Source organism: Mixophyes fleayi, chromosome 2, assembly GCF_038048845.1.
Source record: "Mixophyes fleayi isolate aMixFle1 chromosome 2, aMixFle1.hap1, whole genome shotgun sequence".
NCBI classification, from domain to species: Eukaryota; Metazoa; Chordata; class Amphibia; order Anura; family Limnodynastidae; genus Mixophyes; species Mixophyes fleayi.
The window spans coordinates 317890575-317912129 of record NC_134403.1 but is presented as its reverse complement, the minus strand read 5'-3'; the positions used below and the strand labels follow the sequence as shown (position 1 = coordinate 317912129).

The window sequence follows — 21555 nt, the reverse complement described above, 5'->3', positions numbered from 1 at the left end:
TCATCCCCGATTCAGGTCCATTCGCTGGAATCTCGCCAACCCACGTCTAACTAGCATTTCTTAGTTATTTTACATACCTTTTTGCCCTCCCATTATTCTTGTTTCTATTGGAAGGAATTGTTTATGCAGATTTATATGTTTTATTGTATTCATTCCCCGCTATGTACCCTCTTCCCTTCATCCTTTTTATGTCCCTCTTTCCCTTTTTGCTTTTTGTTTCCCCAAAATTGAAAAACCATAATAAAAATAATGATGTTAAACTAACAAAACTAACTGCACATGTCTGCACCTAAGGAAGGAGAGGAGGAGCATGCATCTTGGCAGGGGAGGTATATGATAAGATCCTTCTACCCAGTGCACTCTATTCTCCTGCGGTACCGTGGCCATTGGATTTCAGCTGTTAATGCCATCTTCAGATGGTGCTAGCGATCCACCACAAGCTAGGAAAAAGTAAGCTTTTTGGAGCTTGATAAATTACTCCAGTTAGTTGTCGCTATAGAGATTTATGGGGACAACGGAATTAAGCATTAGTTTTGTTAAAGCGCGATATATATACAATATTTCCTCCGTTAACCTATTGTTTAATGGCACCGATATTAACAGCTGTTTCTGCATCATTTAACACTTACAAATGTTTGATAAATAGGCCCATTGGAGCCAAAGAAATACCCATGAATTCAAGACAAGTGAGGAAATTACTATACGCAAGCTCTGTATCCAGTGGAAAAATCAAGATATGCACTTAAGTGGTCACCCGACCTTTTTTTTAGAACAAATATATGATACATGTATGTATGTATGTACCAAATGTATATTTCAAAACACTTTATTATTAATGCAATAAGCATAAAGAGACTGATTCATTAAGGAACGTAAATGCTGATACGTGCTATTCTTTGCGTTAAGTTGCACTGCACATGCTCAGAAATGGACTATACTCCATTGAATGCAAGAACATCCAATTCATCTTCGAACACAAAGGACACTTCCGACAGCCTGAAATTTTAGGCAGAACGCGGAGGGGAAGGGGCATGTGCATGTAGTCAATGTACAGTAAGGGCATGCCAAGGTCAAGCGCACATAACAGCGTCCGATTCAAGCTTTGGGCATCTCTATGGTATGTGTTTTTCAGCCGTATCACTTGCACCAGCTGCAGGTGTAGGTGCCGAGTGATAGTGATGGTGATGATAGTCCGTATGCATGCTTGAACATGTGTTTGCCATCAAGAGCAACTGTAAAAATGCATTTTATGTATTAATAACATCCTGATAAATGCATTTCGTGAATAAAAACAAATGAGGAAAAAATACTTTTTTTCATTAATGACTATATTATTAAGAGGTGGCAATAACTGAACACTTTTGTTGTTCAGTGCGTTCTGCTGGCAAATATGTATTGTAGGTATCCTGCAGTGTGTTGTGTCTGTCTCAATACGGCAAATGTTGTACAAGCAGAGTGTACCTAGACCCGTGTTCAACAAGAGACAGTTATTCAGATCCGCTTCTAGTTGAATATGGACGTGTGCATGGCCAAATTACGTGTTTTTTGGGGGGTTTTTAAATGCACAGTACGTTTGTTATGTGTGCCTTAATGAATCAGGCCCACAATGTCTGTCTCAAAACACACACAATACACAAAAGCATGTTCATGCTAGAATTGTCTATACTGTAGACCGAGCTGAAAAGAAGATTGAATAAAAGGCACCTGCTTTTAAAGATTGGTACATCTATTATGCTCATTTCTCTATAAATAGATCTAATGTAGGTATGAGACATGTCAATGATGTTTATAGGTTATTTAGTTTATGTAACTGTAAAAAGTAATACTGAAATGCAGCTATCAGTATTTTCCTCAACAATATAGGTCTGTGATTATCGCAGTCTATTTTTGTATATTTTATTATTATTTTGTTAAAATGTGTGTGTGTTTATATCGTATAAAAGCCTTATCAGCTTTCTTCCATTATCCTCCATCTCTAATGCTTCAGATACAGTCTATCATTGAGCGGAATAAAGCACAATACTTAGTATTTAGAATATCCTTCACATTTCTTTACATTAGTGCTGCCTGTCACAGGTCATATAAATATATTCAAGAGTCCCAAGAAGATCTAGGCATCCTTCATTATACTAGTTCCTCAAGTCTTTTTATAACTAGGTTTACTGGAAAGAACATTAACTGGCTGTCAGCTGTGTGATCATCATGTATTCAGTGCAGGTGGCAGATTGGTCCAATTTCTGTGTTGCAAGAAACAGATCATGCATGGGAGAATATTAGTATTGTTATTATTGTTATTATTAACATTTCTTTATATAGCATCAGCACCCTATATTGTATAGTATAGTATATATATACTCCCTATATTGTTCATTGCTGCCATATAATGAAATGTATAAAGGAAAAAGACTTCACAGGAGACTGTTCTTGGTTCTAATTTTTAAATAGCCTGAAAAATGTTTTATTCTATCCCAAGTGTTCTCTTGTATGTTACTTATCTTTAAACACCCAGCCAGCAGTGTTCGTATTGCAGTCCTGCATATACATAATTATTTGTACCATGTTCTTTGTGAATGACTATTCCCGACAGATTCAAATTCAAGTTCTATCCATGTAATGGCAATTCTTTAGACTTAACCATGTTGTTCCAGCATAATACCCATGCTCAGGAACCAATTGACACTCTGTTCATGTGAAATCTTCAAAATAGCATCACGTCCTCCTGTGTGAATCACAGCCGAGGCATATTTTGGTATAGCCGTCCACAGAGCTCCTTTACCAAGGAAGCTGATGTCTACCCAGGCACGTTTCACCCAAGCCTTTGATGGCCCTGTGCCGTATAATAGGTCCACAGTCAATGTGCGTCTTGTCTCCCGGCACAGCATCATCACATCCACTGTCAACTGCACAAGAATAACTTCATTGCAAATATTTGTCCTGGTATTGACAGGTCTCACACTGCAGAGCTGTATGGGTGCTTCTTCTCTGAACGTTTTTTCCTATCATTAGTTTGCTGACATTTCTGACGTTAAATCATTATATGTGTATAACAGGAGCACCTTCAATGCATTTATGCAGCCACTAAGCCCTACACGTATTTAGAACTCAACAGCTTATATAGGAATATGGATCATTTTATCATTCTAAATGAAATACGACCAACCACATTGCTTTGCATTTCTCAGTATGAAGAATGGGAGAAGTCATTGATTTAGGCGCTTCCTCTGCATTATGCATCATCCTACCTTCTCCATTTACCTTTACCTTCCTGGCAGTATTAGTAAGTATTCAATAGTTGGGAAAAGCATTGTAAACTCACATTTATTTATGGCACTGTACTGCCCGAGGTAAATGATCTCATGCAAGCCTGCTTCAATTGATCCTTAATAGAAGTTAAGGTTCGGCCTCTGTTCCAAAGTACTGAGCTATAACTGTTCATTTCACCCTCATTTTATTATGCACTCCAAGCACATGTTTTGTACGTACATTTAGTCATGGCATCTCATCAGAGCCAACGCTGAAATAGGGCACCAGAGAGAAAACTTAGTGGGTGAAGTATGTGGTGAATGTTGGACATGCAGCTACGTGCAATTTAGCATGTCGTATTGCCTCCTATCTGCATATCCCAATAACCAGTAACATTGCACACTGACAGTTATATTATAGAGACCTCCATCATTGCTGATACACCTTTCTTATTGCATTCTTGCAAACCTTATCTTATTTTCTTTATTTATGTTTTTTTATTATTATTATTATTATTATTTTATTATTAATTCCATCCCCTCCTCCATTGTCGTTTATAAACAATTGATTAGTTACTTCTACTTCAGATCACATTTGTAAGTTTCTCTCAGTTCCTCCCAGAGCCTGTCTTGCTATATGTTCTCTAAAAAATATGCTGTGTCTTGGTTCAGCAGACAGCTAGCAGGACAGGGTACAGGTGGCACCTACATTATGATGGTGCCAGGCGAGAGCAGGGGGGATTTCCCATGCTCAGAGGGGAAATTGGCAGCAGGAGCTACTGAAACTTTATTGTAACTAAAAATAAAAAAGCTGCAGTATTACAGCAGCTGCTTGTGTGCTTAGTTGTTCTTGCCCTTCTCCATTACCTCTTATATTTTCTAAAGGCAAATCTTGAATAAAGATGTCTTGTGGCAAAATCAGAGTTAACACTAGTACTGTAGCACAATTGGAAGGCACTCCTCCACGTTCGCCCAGCCAATACTCCCTTACCTCATTTATAAGGGTTGTAAACCACCCTTTTTTGTTGTACTCTTACAGTATTCCAGATATAGAAACGTGCCTATTAAGTTACGCCCAAGGCCCGTCGGCAGCCTCTCCCTGACCTACTGAAATGTAGGCTCACAAGACCACCAATTCTGCACATAGATGTCATCACGGTGCGTAGAGCATAGGTAGGTGCAATAATGTTAAAAAGTGGAAAGCGCAGTTCTTGCGTATATAAACCCCAAAATGCAAAGCCATTAAACTGGTAGGTCTATGGCATCCTCAAAAAGCAAAAATGACACAATTAAATCAAATGTCACTTTGCTATTTAATTTTTCTTCAGTTAATATCCAGTAAAAACAAATACCTCCACTCAGAGGTGGAACTGTTGAGCTGTGGGCCCTGCTGCAGGGAAGCGGGGAGGAGGGAACCGGTGCCCACAGCCAGAGCCGGATTTAGACCTCATAGGGCCCTAGGCAGGATACTGTTTTTGGGGCCCCTCCCTGCAACAATCCATAGCACTATATTTTTGCAGCCTACCATATACCCCTATAGTTACGTAGAAGTGAAAGCATGTGCCGCCGCATGCCTACCATATACCCCTATAGTTACGTAGAAGTGAAAGCATGTGCCGCCGCATGCCTACCATATACCCCTATAGTTAAGTAGATATGAAAGCATGTGCCGCCGCATGCCTACCATATACCCCTATCTTTAAGTAGATATGAAAGTATGAAAGCATGTGCCGCCGCCAAAGGAGGTGAGGGCGTGGCTTGCATCTTTGGGGGCGTACCTAACATGTGAAAAGAGCAAGGCCACCCTGCTGCAGAAAAAGGCACCCCTAAATAATTACCAAGCAGTCCCGTTTTTTTAAGTAGTTGGGTCAAAACAACATAATAAATATTGAAGTCAGGGCAGAAATACTTAAGTTGTTTGCAAAAATAATACGCATAAATCCAAGTATTTGCTCTTGTCACTTTTGTCCCTCTATCATCACACTGTGCCCCTTCATTGTCACTTTTGCCCCTTCACAATATCACATGTGCCCTTTCACCATCACCTCTGTGCCCATCACCATCACCACCTCTGTGCCAATCACCATCACCACCACTGTGCCAATCACCATCACCACCTCTGTGCCCATTACCACCTCTGTGCCCTTCACCATCACCACTTCTGTGCAAATCACCATCACCACCTCTGTGCCTCTTCACCATCATCACCTCTGTGCCCTTCACCATCACCACTTCTGTGCCCATCACCATCACCACCTCTGTGCCTCTTCACCATCATCACCTCTGTGCCCTTCACCATCACCACCTCTATGCCAATCACCATCACCAATTCTGTGCCCCTTCACCATCACCACCTCTGTGCCCTTCACCATCACCACCTCTGTGCCCATCACCACTTCTGTGCCAATCACCATCACCACTTCTGTGCCAATCACCATCTCTGTGCCAATCACCATCACCACCTCTGTGCCTCTTCACCATCATCACCTCTGTGCCCATCACCATCACCACCTCTGTGCCAATCACCATCACCACCACTGTGCCAATCACCATCACCACCTCTGTGCCCATTACCACCTCTGTGCCCTTCACCATCACCACTTCTGTGCCCATCACCATCACCACCTCTGTGCCTCTTCACCATCATCACCTCTGTGCCCTTCACCATCACCACCTCTATGCCAATCACCATCACCAATTCTGTGCCCCTTCACCATCACCACCTCTGTGCCCTTCACCATCACCACCTCTGTGCCCATCACCACTTCTGTGCCAATCACCATCACCACTTCTGTGCCAATCACCATCTCTGTGCCAATCACCATCACCACCTCTGTGCCTCTTCACCATCATCACCTCTGTGCCCTTCACCATCACCACCTCTATGCCAATCACCATCACCAATTCTGTGCCCCTTCACCATCACCACCTCTGTGCCCATCACCACTTCTGTGCCAATCACCATCACCACTTCTGTGCCAATCACCATCTCTGTGCCAATCACCATCACCACCTCTGTGCCTCTTCACCATCATCACCTCTGTGCCCTTCACCATCACCACCTCTATGCCAATCACCATCACCAATTCTGTGCCCCTTCACCATCACCACCTCTGTGCCCTTCACCATCACCACCTCTGTGCCCATCACCACTTCTGTGCCAATCACCATCACCACTTCTGTGCCAATCACCATCTCTGTGCCCATCACCATCACCACTTCTGTGCCCCTTCACCATCACCACTTCTGTGCCCCTTCACCATCACCACTTCTGTGCCCCTTCACCATCACCACTTCTGTGCCCCTTCACCATCACCACTTCTGTCCCTTGTTTTACTTACCTTTCTATTGCGCGCTGCTCCTCCTCCGTCAGTCCAGATGAAAAAAAAAAAAAAAAGAGAAAGAGTCACGTGATCGCTCGTCGGGTCCGGCAGCCTCTCCTCCTCTCTCTATCACTGAGAGGAGAAGAGGCTGCCGGGACCCGATTCGCGGAACCCGACCCCCCCTCCCCCGACTCGCGGCACCCCGGGGGGGGGGGTTTGCTGCGAGTCGGGGGAGGGGCCGAATTTTTTTTTTCTTTTCACTTTTTTTAAAATTACTCCTGTCCCCCCCAGCTGTGTTCCCCCAGAGCCGCTAGGCCCTAGGCAGGTGCCTAGATTGCCTAGCGGTAAATCCGGCCCTGCCCACAGCTTGCTAGATTCCCATGCAACAGGCTTCATTATCTCCATGGGCCCCGGTGCAATGCCCCTGCTGCACCATTGATAGTTCCGCCACTGCCTCCACTTTTCATTTTTTTTAGAAGTTTTATCTGACTCTACACCCTTGTTTAATTGGATCTTAACAAACCATGTTGTAGTACAAGGGGTGCAAATTATTTTATTCATGTATGAAAAATACAGTCGGAATTTCAATGTTTACACAAGTACTGAGCACCATTTTTTAACACTGTGATTAGAGTTTAGCTAGGATATACCCCCCTCCTCTCTATATCTCTCATCTTCCACACATTTAAACCTGCTCCTTTCCCCCCCCCCCCCCCTTCTGCACGATATGGTTTTTGCCATGGCACAAAAATTGCACCATATAGCTGGATTTACTACTAATACTTTTTTGAAAAAAAATCCCTTTTTGTTTAAATTTATCAAGAAAGCATTGCTGGGGCAGCTTAGTGATACTGAATGCTATCCAGCAATATGGCACTGAGCGAAAAGGGTTAACTTACTACTTCACAGGACAGTCTCTGTGAATATATGTATGCGTGAGTGATAACCATACTTGCCAACTCTCCCGGAATGTCCGGGAGACTCCCGCATTTTGCGAGAGTCTCCCGGACTCCCGTGTGAGTGTGGCAATCTCACGAATTCTGCCCACTTTATTAGGAAGTGCCCCACTTCCTAGTGAAGTGGGCAGAATTAGATCCCAAACGCCGGGATTCCCGGTGAAATGCCGCGATTTCGGCCGCCCCGCCCCCTCACGCCCACCTCCACTGGCTGGCTCCCAGAAGAGAGCTGAAGAAAGTAGGTAAGTATGGTGATAACAGAACAAGTATTTGTACCGCCACAATCCTTGTTAGCTAGGTTTCCTCATGCAAAGGCATGGGTAAATAGCTGGCAAGTCTCACTGCAGGAAGGGGCTATCGCCGAAGGGATCCATTATCTGCACAATAACTCTTGGGTTCCCTCTACAAGACTGCACACTACTTATCTTTACCTGCCTCTATACCCAAAACTGTATATTTTTCACATTATAGTATAGTAGTCAACATCCAAAAGCCACCTTCACTCTGGACTGCAAGCACAAGTGGGCAGGGGGTCTGTGGCACCAGTAGGTCCAATCCACATATGTTTATGTGCTTTCATTGGAAATATTTGAGACCAGTGTGTAAGGAGCATAATAAATGCTCAGTTATTAAGAAAAAGATCATTTTTTTGTGGCAAGTGCAATTCATCTTTTTGGGGCAATTCTACTAGGGCAAATAATTAGCTGCAGGCACGTTAGCATTGCCCCTATATTACGCAGTCATTTGATATAGAATTCAGGAAAAAATATTTGTGCTAATGAATTTCTGTTGAAGAAGGTGCAGTACTGTGCTCTGCAATAAATCATACATTTACGTAGGTATTTCTAACATGTAGTAAAAAGGGAAGTCATATTTTGTGAAGTGGAACATGCAGTAGAAACGTGAAATAAAAATCACCTAAAATTTTGATTCTGTAAAGAGAAGAACATCAGAGAATAAGTGAATACTAGTGGTTAGTGGGCAAATTACTTAAAATATCAACCTTTTATTATAAAAATTATTTTATTGTTAAAAATTAAACATTAAAATAAATTAATGGTTCCTTGGAACTATATTGTTTTCAGTCATTTACATATTAAGATAAACTGGCGAATCTGCAAAAAGAAAATGAGCATGACGTCACCAATGATAAATATGCTGCAGAGGTGCACACATATTAGGATGGTGAACATCAATCGCTTAAATCCTTGTATAACCCACAACACTCAGGGGCGCACGCAGGATTTTTAAGGGGGAAGAACCACCCAACGAAAAAAAAAAAAAAGCTAGAGAGCTGCTGTATAGCACCGCCGCAGACGCTTCTTTGACAGCGCCGCGGCTGCTGTATAGTACAGTGCCGCTATGTAGGGGCACTTCTTTAGCGGAGGGGAGGGGTTTCTGGAGACCCAGAAACCCCCCCTGCGTGGGCCCCTGACACTGTTAGCAAGATTGCCAACTGAACGCTTTAATTACTGACACATAAATTATACAGGTTCCGTGGCTAATTGGATTAAGGGACTGTTTCTCAAAGGGTGATAACTCCAGTTTTTAGGGCTTCTTGCTATCCACCAAAGCCCCATGGCCGGTGAAGGCCGGCAGCTAGCCATCACTGTGGACTCCAGCGATACTTCTCCATGCAAAGCATTGTTTTAATATGTAAATGATATCTATTTTTATACTGTAATTTTTTCCTTACTAAGTGGAACTGAAAGTCCAAAAGAAAGCTTTCACTTCCAGCCGCTAACACGTGCACACAATTACGTAACCAGCCCGGTAAAATGGTAAAATAACTGTAACTGCTCCAGGCCAGTATCACCAATGCCGCTGAGTATCACTCAGCTTCCTGGAAGATATTTTGCTTGATAAATGTTGACTATAATATATTTGTTATCTCCACTATAACGCAATAAGCACTGCAATTGGGGACACATGAAGAAATATGCCCCTAATTTTCAACATTGACCAAGTGCAGCAGACAGGAGAATAATTGCTGGACGCTTATGCTGCAGAGCTGAGGAACCGGATACTAGTTTGGGTGACTGAAGGATTTTTAATTAATTATTCTTTAACTGAAGTTATCTTTTCTATTCAAAGCTCATTTCTAGAACATACAACAGTCATTCCACAACAATTTTTCTGCTGTTTTCCTTGTTTTCTGTCAGACGAGGCAACATTTGTTATGCTTGTGGGATGCATGTGGTGTGGGTGTCCCTGCAAACAACAAGGATTTGGTTGAACAACAAGATCACTTTTATTAATGAGAACTGAAACAGCTCCAAAACAGCTCCAGCCTGTGTTCTACCAATCCTTTGTACTCTGCCGAAAATCCTGACTCAGACTCTGTCCGTCGCTTCAATTTGTGACTCTTTAGTTTCACATCAAAAAACAAGATTTCTACATTCAAGCAAAACACTACAAGCAAGCAGCTGACCCAGAACCCCCAGCTAAATCATAACACAGCCCTGTGATTCGCTGTCCCTGCTGAGGTGAGCCAGGCTGTTTCAGTAAGGTAACAGTTTCCCTTGGAAACCTAATCCTAACAGGAGGGGGCAGTTCTGGATACTGCAGTTCAGAACTCCAGTCACTGTCCTGATCAATGATTAGATTTGTACTAACAACTAGAATGACCACAGCCTGTTGGGTGAATGTGGATAAGGTCGCCTCTCACTAGTGTATATTAAGGTTTGTATTTTATAGCGCCTACATATTAAGCAGTGCATTACAGAGAATATTTAATCATTCACATCACTACCTGCCCCAATGGAGTGTACAATCTATATTCCCTACCGCACAGACACACATACACTCAAAGGGTTCATTTTTGTCAGAAGCCAATTGACCTATCAGTATGTCTTTGGAGTGTGGGAGGAAACTTGAGCACACGGAGGAAACCCACACATACAAGCTACACACGGAAAGCACCATGGGGCCATGGGTTCAAATCCAACCATGGCACCATCTGTGTGGGGTTTGTATGGTCTCTCCATGTTTGCATGTAACTGTTACCTTCTTATGTACGAAGACAAATGCGGCACTTGCACAGAGATTCAAGTGTCATATAAAGATATTACAAAACTGACTGCTAAACTACAGGAACACTTTCCTTAAGTATGATTCACATTGTTTGTTATAAAGTGTCCCTGTATCCTACACACTATGGAGGCAGTTATTCTATAGGCTGAACCAACAGTCATGATAAGTCAGCCTTTGAACTCAATTAAAACCAGTGACTTTGTGGAGGCCTCTCACCTTAGTGATATCACTGGTAACAGCCTGTATTCTCATTTATATCTATTAGTATGAGCTTGTGTCCCATGCCTCAGTGGTCTGAGATATAGTGACCTGATCTCATGGTTCAACATATAAAACGGTTGCTTCCACTGTGTGCGGGCATTTACTAATGTTTACTAATGTACTAACTGTGTAGTTTAATATACTCTAAGGTCCAGGAACAAGGTAACCCTTTATATAAAACACATGTATTCCAAATATATATCTGTGGTGGGTTGGTGCTAATACGGTTCTATTACAAGAAGCACACAAAAGATAAATAACTAGAGAATGAGTATTTTCACTATAGAGTGTGCTGTGCACTGGAACCTAGAATCGCTCATAAAACAATTTGAGTTAAACAATGATGCATCGAGATGTACTCTTCATCTCAAGGTTACTGTACAACAAGGGATGAGTCCCTGAAAAGACATATATTTAAAATCAATAGAATGCAGTTACACAACCAAACTAAAAGCCATGCAACCACATCCAGAAGCATCATCTGCATGAAACTGACTACATTTCTCATAGGGGTCATATCTGGCCTGTAGTGTTGGCAACAGTGATAGTAATGCCTGTCCCTGTGCAGGACGTGATAATGGTTTTTGATACCCCACTGATGCTGGCACATAGCACAAATGGGTGCAATCAGCATTGGCAGCAACGTCATTGAATTGTACTCACAGAAAATCAGCTTGAACCTCTAATAGATAGACTGTTTAAGCCTATCAATGACATTTAGGTGCTAAGTGGTCTTTCTAGTGTAAAAACCAGAACTCCTCTTGACAATGTCTAGACAACAAAGAGCGTTAGACCGCTGGTGAGCAAGCACCTTGTTTTCCTAATTGGAAAGGACAGTTTAATTCAAGATATCATCAGATGAGCAGCAATGTAGACAAGATAAAGTGATCTTTCATTAAACCAAAAGAACTAAACAATCCTTTGCATCTTCACTAGTAAACCAATTATTCTTATTTCTTTGCAGTATCTAATTCTCTAAACGTTTTTTTTTTCAAGTCTTTAAATCCTGCCATCTCATTTGGAAAGGTCCTGCTCTGTCTCTTTCATTTAACACACCTAATGTTTTTCTGTCAAAATCAGTTGATTATTGTTATATTGCATTCTGTTTATAATCTCAACTTCCTCCTGTTCTTGTCTATGTGTCCTTGTTTGTGTCTTGTACATGGACCCTGGCCTGGACTTATTTAGCAGGCAACCGAAACCTGCAGAATGTCTAGTAAAGATGTTATCTGCCACATGTGCTGAGGTTCTCAAGATCAGTAAACAAAAACACCAAATGGAACTTTTGTAAGTGGTCATTTTATTCTTGTTTTCTTTTTGCTCACTCTTTAGTGTATTTCTTCCATCATAGCTATCTTTTTTTCATTTTCTCTTTATTATATGGTGTACTTCTTATTTCTCCTGTCCTCATTCTATTCAGCAAAGTTATTTTGTTCTCTATACAATATCTTATCTTTCTAAAAATTCTGTATCGCCTTACTTAATCTCAGAATGGGATGCATACCAATGAGCCATACAAGATAATAGATTTTAGGAAAAATATTCTAAGAAAAAGAGTCTGTACAGCACCAAGATTCAAGGGTTTTCCAGATAAATTATATAGCTCCAACATCAAGAAGTTGGTAGACAATGTAGTAGCCATAAATGGGTAAAATATTTTTGAAAAGGAAAATATATAACAACTAACAAGAAAAGATCTACAGTACAAAACAAACAATGATGGAAAGGCATGAATACTACTGATATGAATAATGTGTACAAAACATTGCATGTATGAAGCAACATACAGTATTTATTAATGAAAATGCTATTTTTTTCATTGTCATGTTTCAATTGTGGCTCTTAAAGGGCAACATTGTAAAGGTAGTTGAATAATTGAATGAATAACAGGCTGGACTACGCATTAGACAGGTGCAAGATGATTTATAGAAGTGGTGGAACATTTTATAAGTGTGCGGGAACACAGGTCAATTTACTGGCAGAATTCTGGTTTTAATAAATGTTCCCTATTGTCTTTTAAATAGGTAGCCTTTCAGTATAATGCCCCATTGCTTCACTTAAGTATTCAGCCCTTTTCTGAACAGTCACCTTTCTCTCTTTGTATTGTTCACTGTCTTGGATATTTACTGAGCTGAATAGAAGTGCTGTTTTCTATATAGATCTTTATAATATCTATATCAACCTAAGCTAATCATTTCTCAAAGTTGCAAGCATTCTTTCAGCATTAAATCCACATAATCTAACAAGGAAATTGAAGAGATCTCTTATCGCGACATAATGGATTCCCAATCATTCTTTTTATATTTTCTTTCTGCTCCCACCTTCACCCACTCAATTTACTTTTTAGACTACATGTAGGATGATGCAAACCTACAGTAAATTATAATGATATTAGAAGCCGCCAAGGAGGTTGCTATGAATATACAAGGTGACTTCTAATATCCATGATCATTTACAGCAAGTGGTGGGTTATTCCTTGTAATACACACATTTTCCAGATGGGAACTGTAGTTTTGACATCAGAACTCACGGTTCATACAGATTTCAGCTGTATAATACACATATTAACACCATGGGGTATATTTACTAAACTGCGTGTTTGAAAAACTGGAGATGTTGCCTATAGCAACCAATCAGATTCTAGCTGTCATTTTGTAGAGTGCCCTAAATAAATGATAACTAGAATCTGATTGGTTGGTATAGACAACAGCTCCACTTTTCAAACCTGCAGTTTAGTAAATATACCCCTATGTGTGTTCTATTCCTATTCCCTGTACACTATTAATACCCAATTTTGCTTTTTAACTTTTTATACTGCATTTTCTCTCAGTCCTTTACATGCATTTCTCTTTAAAAGTGTCTTGTTTGTTCTCAACACATTTCTTGTAACTAGACCTCTGGTCTGACAATATAGGGACTCCTCGCCACTCCTCAGCCATCATCCTCTCTAGCCTCGCCAGCCCTCCCTTCCGCCCACACCATTTACTGGGAACCATTAAACCCAGAGGAGAGACAGTGTGGCGAGAGAGTGCAGCCCAGCCCTGATCTAACTCTCACTAAATAATTCAGAGCTTGCATTAACTTATAAATGAGTGTGTTTGACTGATTTTGTGGTTGATGTACAGATAAATCCTAATGAAAGACAGCTACAAGATTTTAAATAATTAATTATACTGCCACTTAACAAAGCTCAGCTGGCACTCGTTGCTTAACAACATACAACTTTAAGACTCACAATTTGTCCAGAGGTTTCAAGTTGTTTTTTTTTTTGTCTATGTGTGAGTCTGCATAAAGTTTTGAAACTACCCCTCCCAATATAAAATAAGAAGTTATTATTTTATTAATCTAGATTACATGTGGATAGTAAGTTATACATCTCAGTTTCCAGCGAGGCTTGGAAAGAACAGAGACAAGATGATAAAACCTTAAAACGCCATACACAGAGCGGGATTAAGACCCTTGGGGCCCTAGACAACATACAGAACATAAAAATGTTATAAGGTAATATGGTGCCCCATGGTCTTTACACAAGAGCCTAGGTTGCCTAGTGAATGATCTGGCTATGACTATCCACAAGTGATTCAGGTAGGGAATAAAAATAAGGCTATTTGTTTCTATAACAACAACTTTGTAAATCCGATGTCCCTTTCCTAGGAAAAATAGACATTTGACTACGAAAATCTAAGGATATAGTGTGCTTTGCATGCTGCCACTGATGTCATTTAATATTCCAGTGCTGTCAATCTGCATAGATTTGCAAACTGAAATCTATAGTATAGTGCTAACCTGTTTACCCTGCCTTGCTCCTAGCAACACTCAACATTACATTTAATTACTAAATGCACATGGGATTTGAAAAAAAAAAAAATATCGTGCAAGTAAGTTGGATTATGTAATTAGGCAATTTAGTCTTTAGAAGCAAACATTTACCCATTTCTGATTCTCCTAATGTGAAAATGGGGTTAAAGGAGCATTGTGCTCAATTTATTTTTACTGATATTCATATGCAAAATGCCATATTATAATTCAATCATACATACTATTTTGGAGTGCATAGTTACATATTAAATCCAATATCCCATATGTCCAAGAGCTGACAATCAGATTTTATTATATGATGAATGAAGAGACACTGAACCAAAGATCACAGTATATTTTATGACATTACATATCTCCCAATTATGGGTTTATTATTCATTCTTAATGTGACATACTGATAACATATCCATCAATACTAGTGTAAGTGTCCAGGAAAATGATAAAAAAATATATATATATTAAAATTCAGAATCTATATAATCTCCATGCCAGTATTGTTTTTTGCATAATGGAATGAATAATAGCTTGCTCATAAAATGCCTTGTCTATATGGCAGCGACTCTCAGACACTTCCTGAATATAACTGGTTTTAATCTCTGTGCATGTGAAATACAAATAATAATGAATAAATAATAAAAATACCATATCATTTTTCTGCCACCATGCACATACATATATTATATATAAGTGAGCTTGAGTGTGTTTTGAGAGCCACATGATACACTTGCGGTGATCTCTTGAGTTGTTTTTTTATATGTACTCAATATACTGGACCCACCCCCGAGGATGCTTTTGAAATATTTCCCTGTGGAATCAGTTAAAACAAAACTGATTTTCTATCTTCATCTATATAACATTTTGTTTTCTTCCTAGCTAGGGATGCATAAATTACTATCACTTTATTATTTTTTATGTCTGATTATTAATAGAGGAAACTGTTACCACAATACACATAACATTGGATTTAAAAACACTACGAAAGATGCAAATGCTTCACTTATTATTGTTTTAGTGTTAAATGCTTAAAACAGATAAGCGAACAACGCTGGATACATCTTTTAGTGCTTTGTTAATCAAGTAGACTACTTCCTGTTTTAGTTTACAAATGGAGACTATTTGGGGGTGCCTGTAATATAAATTGGTGTAATTTAAAAGTGTCTAGGTGGACACTTTAAAAAATTGACTGTAAGATTTTACATATAAATATAGTAGTATATACAAAACATTTGGTTAGACTAAACGGATTTAAAAGATCAATGTCCCTATTAATGGCAGTCTACAAGAGTTTACTTTCTGCCTGCTAAATGCCCTTGAACACATTTCAAGGACAAGCAGAGAGAAAGTATCAAACTGGGGAAGACGATTTCTTTTTGATTAGTACAATAGGTTTGAAGTCTTGTAAAGAATTAAGTAGATAGGTTCATTGTGCTGTGGATCCAGTAAGCTGAGACATTAGACAACATGGGTGATTTTCTGTGTTCTGAAACTACATGATGGTACATTAAACCATAGTTTAGTAACAATACTAAGTACATGATAGTTTTAGTCATTTGAGTGTAGTAAAAACTTCATGGTATTATTGCTAATTCCTCATCTGTGCCATAGGTGAAAGGCTAAAGGCTTTTGTCCAGTAACCTGTCACCTTGACACCAAAGCACCTCAGCAGAGGGCAATGACCTGCTCAAACCTGCAGCACATACACAGTATAAATGAGAACCCCTAGGGGGTAGAAATCCATGTGAAGGTTGTAGCATGTTGTTGCCAGGATGAGTGTTAGAACTACCCCCTACAGGGATTTGTGTCATTTCTTACACAATATGCATACACTGCTATGCTTGGTTCTACAAACTAACAATACTGATTGTTTTTAAAGAAGTGCATACTTCATCCATAACACAGACCCATCCTGAGAGCCACATATATGTTTAATGGAAGGCACACATATGATGTATAATATGTGTTATTGTTAACACTATCACTCCCTGAAGGTACAAAAAAAAATTCATTGCAAGGTGCTGTTGGCTCTTTTGGATGCAAAGGGTTAATATGGTTTTTTTTGCACAAACCAGGTCTGACTTGGTTGTGTCCCCAGGAGATGGTTTGGAAAAATCACTTCAGACACTTGATTCCTACCCACTTCCCAGACCTTTCCTTCAAAGAAGCAGCATTTCCCCCACACCTTTAATAACCTCCTGATGTGATCCATGCTAATCTGTAATGGCCCAACTCCCTTAGGGACCTCACCATCTGTTTTCTTCTATTTTACTTTTCTTTGCACGGATAATGGGTTTATCTAAAGCCTAGCAATACCGCCCAGTTGTAACCAACAACTAGCCCAACACCACCACCACCACAGCAACAAGCCCAGTACCAGCTTTTATCCGTCCTGTGTGAGGTACAGCTAGACTTCCCATGATATTAAAGAGACTTTATATTAACGTGCTATAACCCTAAATTATGTCTTATTTATAGCCATGTGAAAATACAACTGAATCCCAATTGCATGCGACACAGAAACAGAACAACAAGCCGGGACAAAAGACGCATCGCATTGCTGTGTCTGTGTAGACAAGGGGAAAATAATCCATACAGAAGACGACAGAATACATTTTCACATAAGCGACGCAGTAGAAAAACAGAGCTACTGTTTATGGAGTACGAGGTTCTTCCATTATATAAGCTCTTCAATGGATAGACTTTATTTACCAATAAACGATATTTTAAGTTTAGTTTTACTGACAGTAACAAACGTAACCTCACATACTATACAGGTATCCGGAATCCAGTTCGGTGATGCTGGATTACACACATGTAATATACAATACACAAGGGGCTGTACATGCCTGACACCCACCCCCAGCATACACACATACTGTAGGTGAGGAGAGACTTTTAGGATAGGTACATAGGTCAGTTGGGCAGCCCGGGATACATACAGGAGCAGATGATGCAGATGAGGCACAAGGAAAGTAGCACCCAGTACAGGAGTGGAAGCAGAAGGACAGACAGGTGAATCGGACAGACAATCACATATCTGACCATAGACATGAATAAACTTGCACAGGTGAGACGCTCTGACAACTATTAATAACGTTCTTGTTGCCAAAAACACTCTTATCTGGTACTAGAGCGATCTATTGAATATGGAGAGTACGATCGCCTGAATTTATTTGCAGAATCCAGGGGAGCTACTGTCTAACCAGGATTGTAACAAGTATGTTATATAAATAAGCAGCGTTATTGTATCTGTTTGTATGTCTATCTATCCAGCTATCAATCTCTCGATATATCTGAGAGATGTCTATAAAGAGTACAGACACCCGGTTACAGTAAGCACAGTGACCCCATATAATGATACCCCCTGCAGCTGTGCATTGGACATAAGAAAGAAGTCTAACCGAGACTCTCAATGATCTGAATGATCCGCTACTTTGAAAACAGCAGGAAGGTGTTCATTATCCCTGCCCGGCTTCTTAACTGTCACCAACGAATTCCAGACATCTCTGATAGCAAATGGGCTAATTTATATGAATAGTTTAGTTACCAGTGACAGGAGTTTCTATAAAGTGATGCTAAGGCCATAAGTCCGGGTCCATTCTTCTGGCTTTAGAAACGTTCTATAAATGTGAAACCATATGTGATTGAAATTAACTAACGTTAGAACATCTTCATTGAGGGTCTGCTATAAAATAACCACATGACATAGGAATACTGTGTGTATAATATATATATATATATATATATATATATATATATATATATATATATGTATATATATATATATATATATATATATATATATATATATATATATATATATATACATATATATATATATATATATATATATATATATATATATATATATATATATATATATATATATGGTATCAAATGCTTTTATACCTAAAAAGTAACCTAAGCATGTACCGTCCTAGATACAGCACTGATCACGAAGCTGTCAGGAGCAGTCTGGTGCAATAAATTGGTGCCCATGTTCCACCACCCAGGGGTCTTACCTGTGCGCTGCATGATGACACCTGTGCGCATCTCAGGGACACTCCGGGTCCCGTTGGCACTCCTGAGAGACAGCAGCTTAATCCGAGGGGCAAGAGACAGACCCTTTCCCCTTTCAAGTGTTCCCCTACACTTTGTGTCCCGCCGGAAAGGCAATCCGAGGAGCCGGGCACAGTCCTGGGAAGTAGAGCGAGTCCTCCGTGCGCACACACTGGAAAGTCTGATGCTGTTCCACCTTCCCGTTAATCTATATGTCCTCTGGGTCCCTCTTCTTCGGAGCGGTTTTTGGGATAAGGAATAGAAAAGTCTGGCTGTTCCCGCTCTATGCCTGCTTCCTGGAGCAGCACTCGGGGATACAGATAGCACTCTGTCCCTCTGTCTCCCAGTTTTCTCTCTCCTCTGGGTATTTAGGGGGGGAAGACGCCCCCTTTTTTGGCTGAGAACTGTTCACACCTCTCCACCCCCTTAATGTTGGGGGAAAGGAGTCTAAGGAGAGTCATTGAGCCCTTTGTCACTAGAAACTGTGCCAGGGCTGAGAGACTGCCAGAGACAGTCAGAGACAACAAGAGACAGACCCACAGTCAACCCAATTGCTCCCTTCCCACTCTCCAGCTCCTATCTGTATGTATCTCTTTGCTCCAGCCTTTCTCACTCCTCTGTTTTTCTCCCTCCCTCTCTCCTCCCCCCGTCTCCCTTTTCCTCCCTCTTTACCTATATCACTCTATTTCTTCATACCTATCTGTTTTTACTCTCTCTCTCTCTCTCTTGCTGTACCACTATTTCAATCTATCTCTTTCTTTCCCTTCTGTCTGTCCTTCTCTCTTTTTCTCTCTCCCCCTCTCTCTTCCCCCTGTCTTCCTCTCTTCTCTCATAAAACGCCTCCCATATAAAATTTATGAAAGCGCTTTTTGCTTGCAGAGTTCAAAAATACCATCTTATTCCCAGAGCAGGCTGCTCTCAGCTGCCATGTGATGTTGCTGCTGCCTCTTAAGGTGTTTTTCTCTCTCTCTCTCTTTCCCTGCCGCTTTGTTACTGAGTTTCAGTCAAGCGAATCTGTGTCTGCTACTATTGGAGAAGGGAAGATGCCAAACTGAATGCAGGTACCTGCCCTTCCCATACCATGACAGCCTGTGCCAGGCACCCATGTGTCTCCCTGCATGATGCCCCAGGCTGTCTTCTCACATATACACACACAAACAGCAGCAGCACTAACTTCTCAAGCCCTGATCTGAGAGATCAAACCAGCAAGCAGTCTCCCTGATGCGCTTTAATAGGATAGAAAAATGAGAAAATGCCAGTACCAGCCCCACCCCCTTCTATATCTTACCCAGTGCTTCTATATGTCTCAACTTATCTGCCTCACTGTTCTGTGCCCCTCAAACCCCATGCCAGAAATCAGTAGTTACAAATTTAACCTGGTCAACCACTTAGGCATCCGAAAGGCCCCTAAGGTATGGCTTTTTGTTGCATAAATCTATTCCTAGTATGTATTTTGACTGAGTTCAGTTATGTGGCAGCTTGTTAAAAAGATACATTTATTTTTCCCTGCTTTGAAGAACATACAAGCTTCAAGAAAAGACAGAATTGCTAATAGAATCTCATATTATAGTAAAAACAAGGGCAACACTATGTAGATTTAAAGATGTACATTTTGTGGAATTCTAATACATATATATATATATATATATATATATATATATATATATATATATATATATATATCTATATCGGACAGTGCACACCATACTGTAAATTGTGTGGATATTAGAGGTCACTGGGGACTTCTATGACTATATAAAAGCACAAGGCGGTCAGCTAAGTGTTTTTTTGCAGATTGGAGTAGTCAGAGGTGACTTCCAATATCCGTAACAATCTACAGTAGAGGTTACATTATTCCTTATGGTACAGAAGTTTTTTTAATTGTCCACTGAAGTGATGACATTAGAGCTCACAGATGATATGTTATGACATCAGAACTTAATGTTAATACAGATATTATTTATATATATATATATATATATATATATATATATATTAACATAACTTATGTATTATATAGGATTTTCAGCAATCTGCTCAACACGATGATACCTCTCTTTTGCACATTTATTAGAACTCTTTAAAACATTTGCAATGTTATAATAATTCTTGCCTTAAGCCTACGCATCCTATATGAAGCAACTAGTCCACTTAAATGCTTTTAATATATAAAAAACTTAATTGACTCCGATGTACTAATACTATGCACGTTCACATGTACTAAATTAATGCTCATTATACAGTGCACACACAGTAATTCTACATAGTAAAGAAGCAAACAATCTTTGTTACAAGCAACTAACAAATACATACAATTAGCATGTAAATTAATAATATGTAATTTGTACTATTTGAGTAATAAAATACTGAGAAAATGTTTGGAATTATTCCCTGACATTCCAGGCTTCCTTAACATCAGTAAAATACAATGGCTCTGGACAGTATCAGCAACAATTGTGTTGGGTCAAGCAAGGGTTAAAAGAATTGCTGGAAATATTAAAGACTGAAGCAATATGGCGGCAATATGAATTACTTTAAATTATTAGAAGGTTTGAAATTCAGCCTGCTGAATCGATTCTAAAGTTGGAATTCCTCCAAATGCTGGTTGGTCAGTTGGATAAGTGCTGTAACTGGCGTACTGTATTGAAGAGCTCAAATGATTTACTAGTTTTAACCTGTGAATATTCAGTTATACATGTTTCATGCATCTGTATTCTTGAGTATTTACAAATACCCTTTCTGTTCTTTAATAAACAATCCTTTTAAATAAAGTATTTTTATTGAGATTTTTTTAGTTATAACATACAAATACCATATCTAACATCCAATTTAAATAAACATCTATCTCTGCCTATGTCGCTATAA

The 21555-nt window shown here is 39.8% G+C and overlaps 1 protein-coding gene across 1 annotated transcript in view; it reads right to left on the bottom strand.

Annotated features, from left to right (window-relative positions):
* Positions 1 to 19316, bottom strand: part of RTN4RL1 (reticulon 4 receptor like 1) — a 139042-nt gene extending 119726 nt beyond the window's left edge. Inside the window, exon 1 of the mRNA XM_075196691.1 lies at positions 18654 to 19316. Within this exon, the coding sequence (XP_075052792.1) occupies positions 18654 to 18684 (31 nt within the window). The 5' untranslated portion in view covers positions 18685 to 19316. The remainder of the gene's footprint in view (positions 1 to 18653) is intronic.
* Positions 19317 to 21555: the final 2239 nt, after the last annotated feature.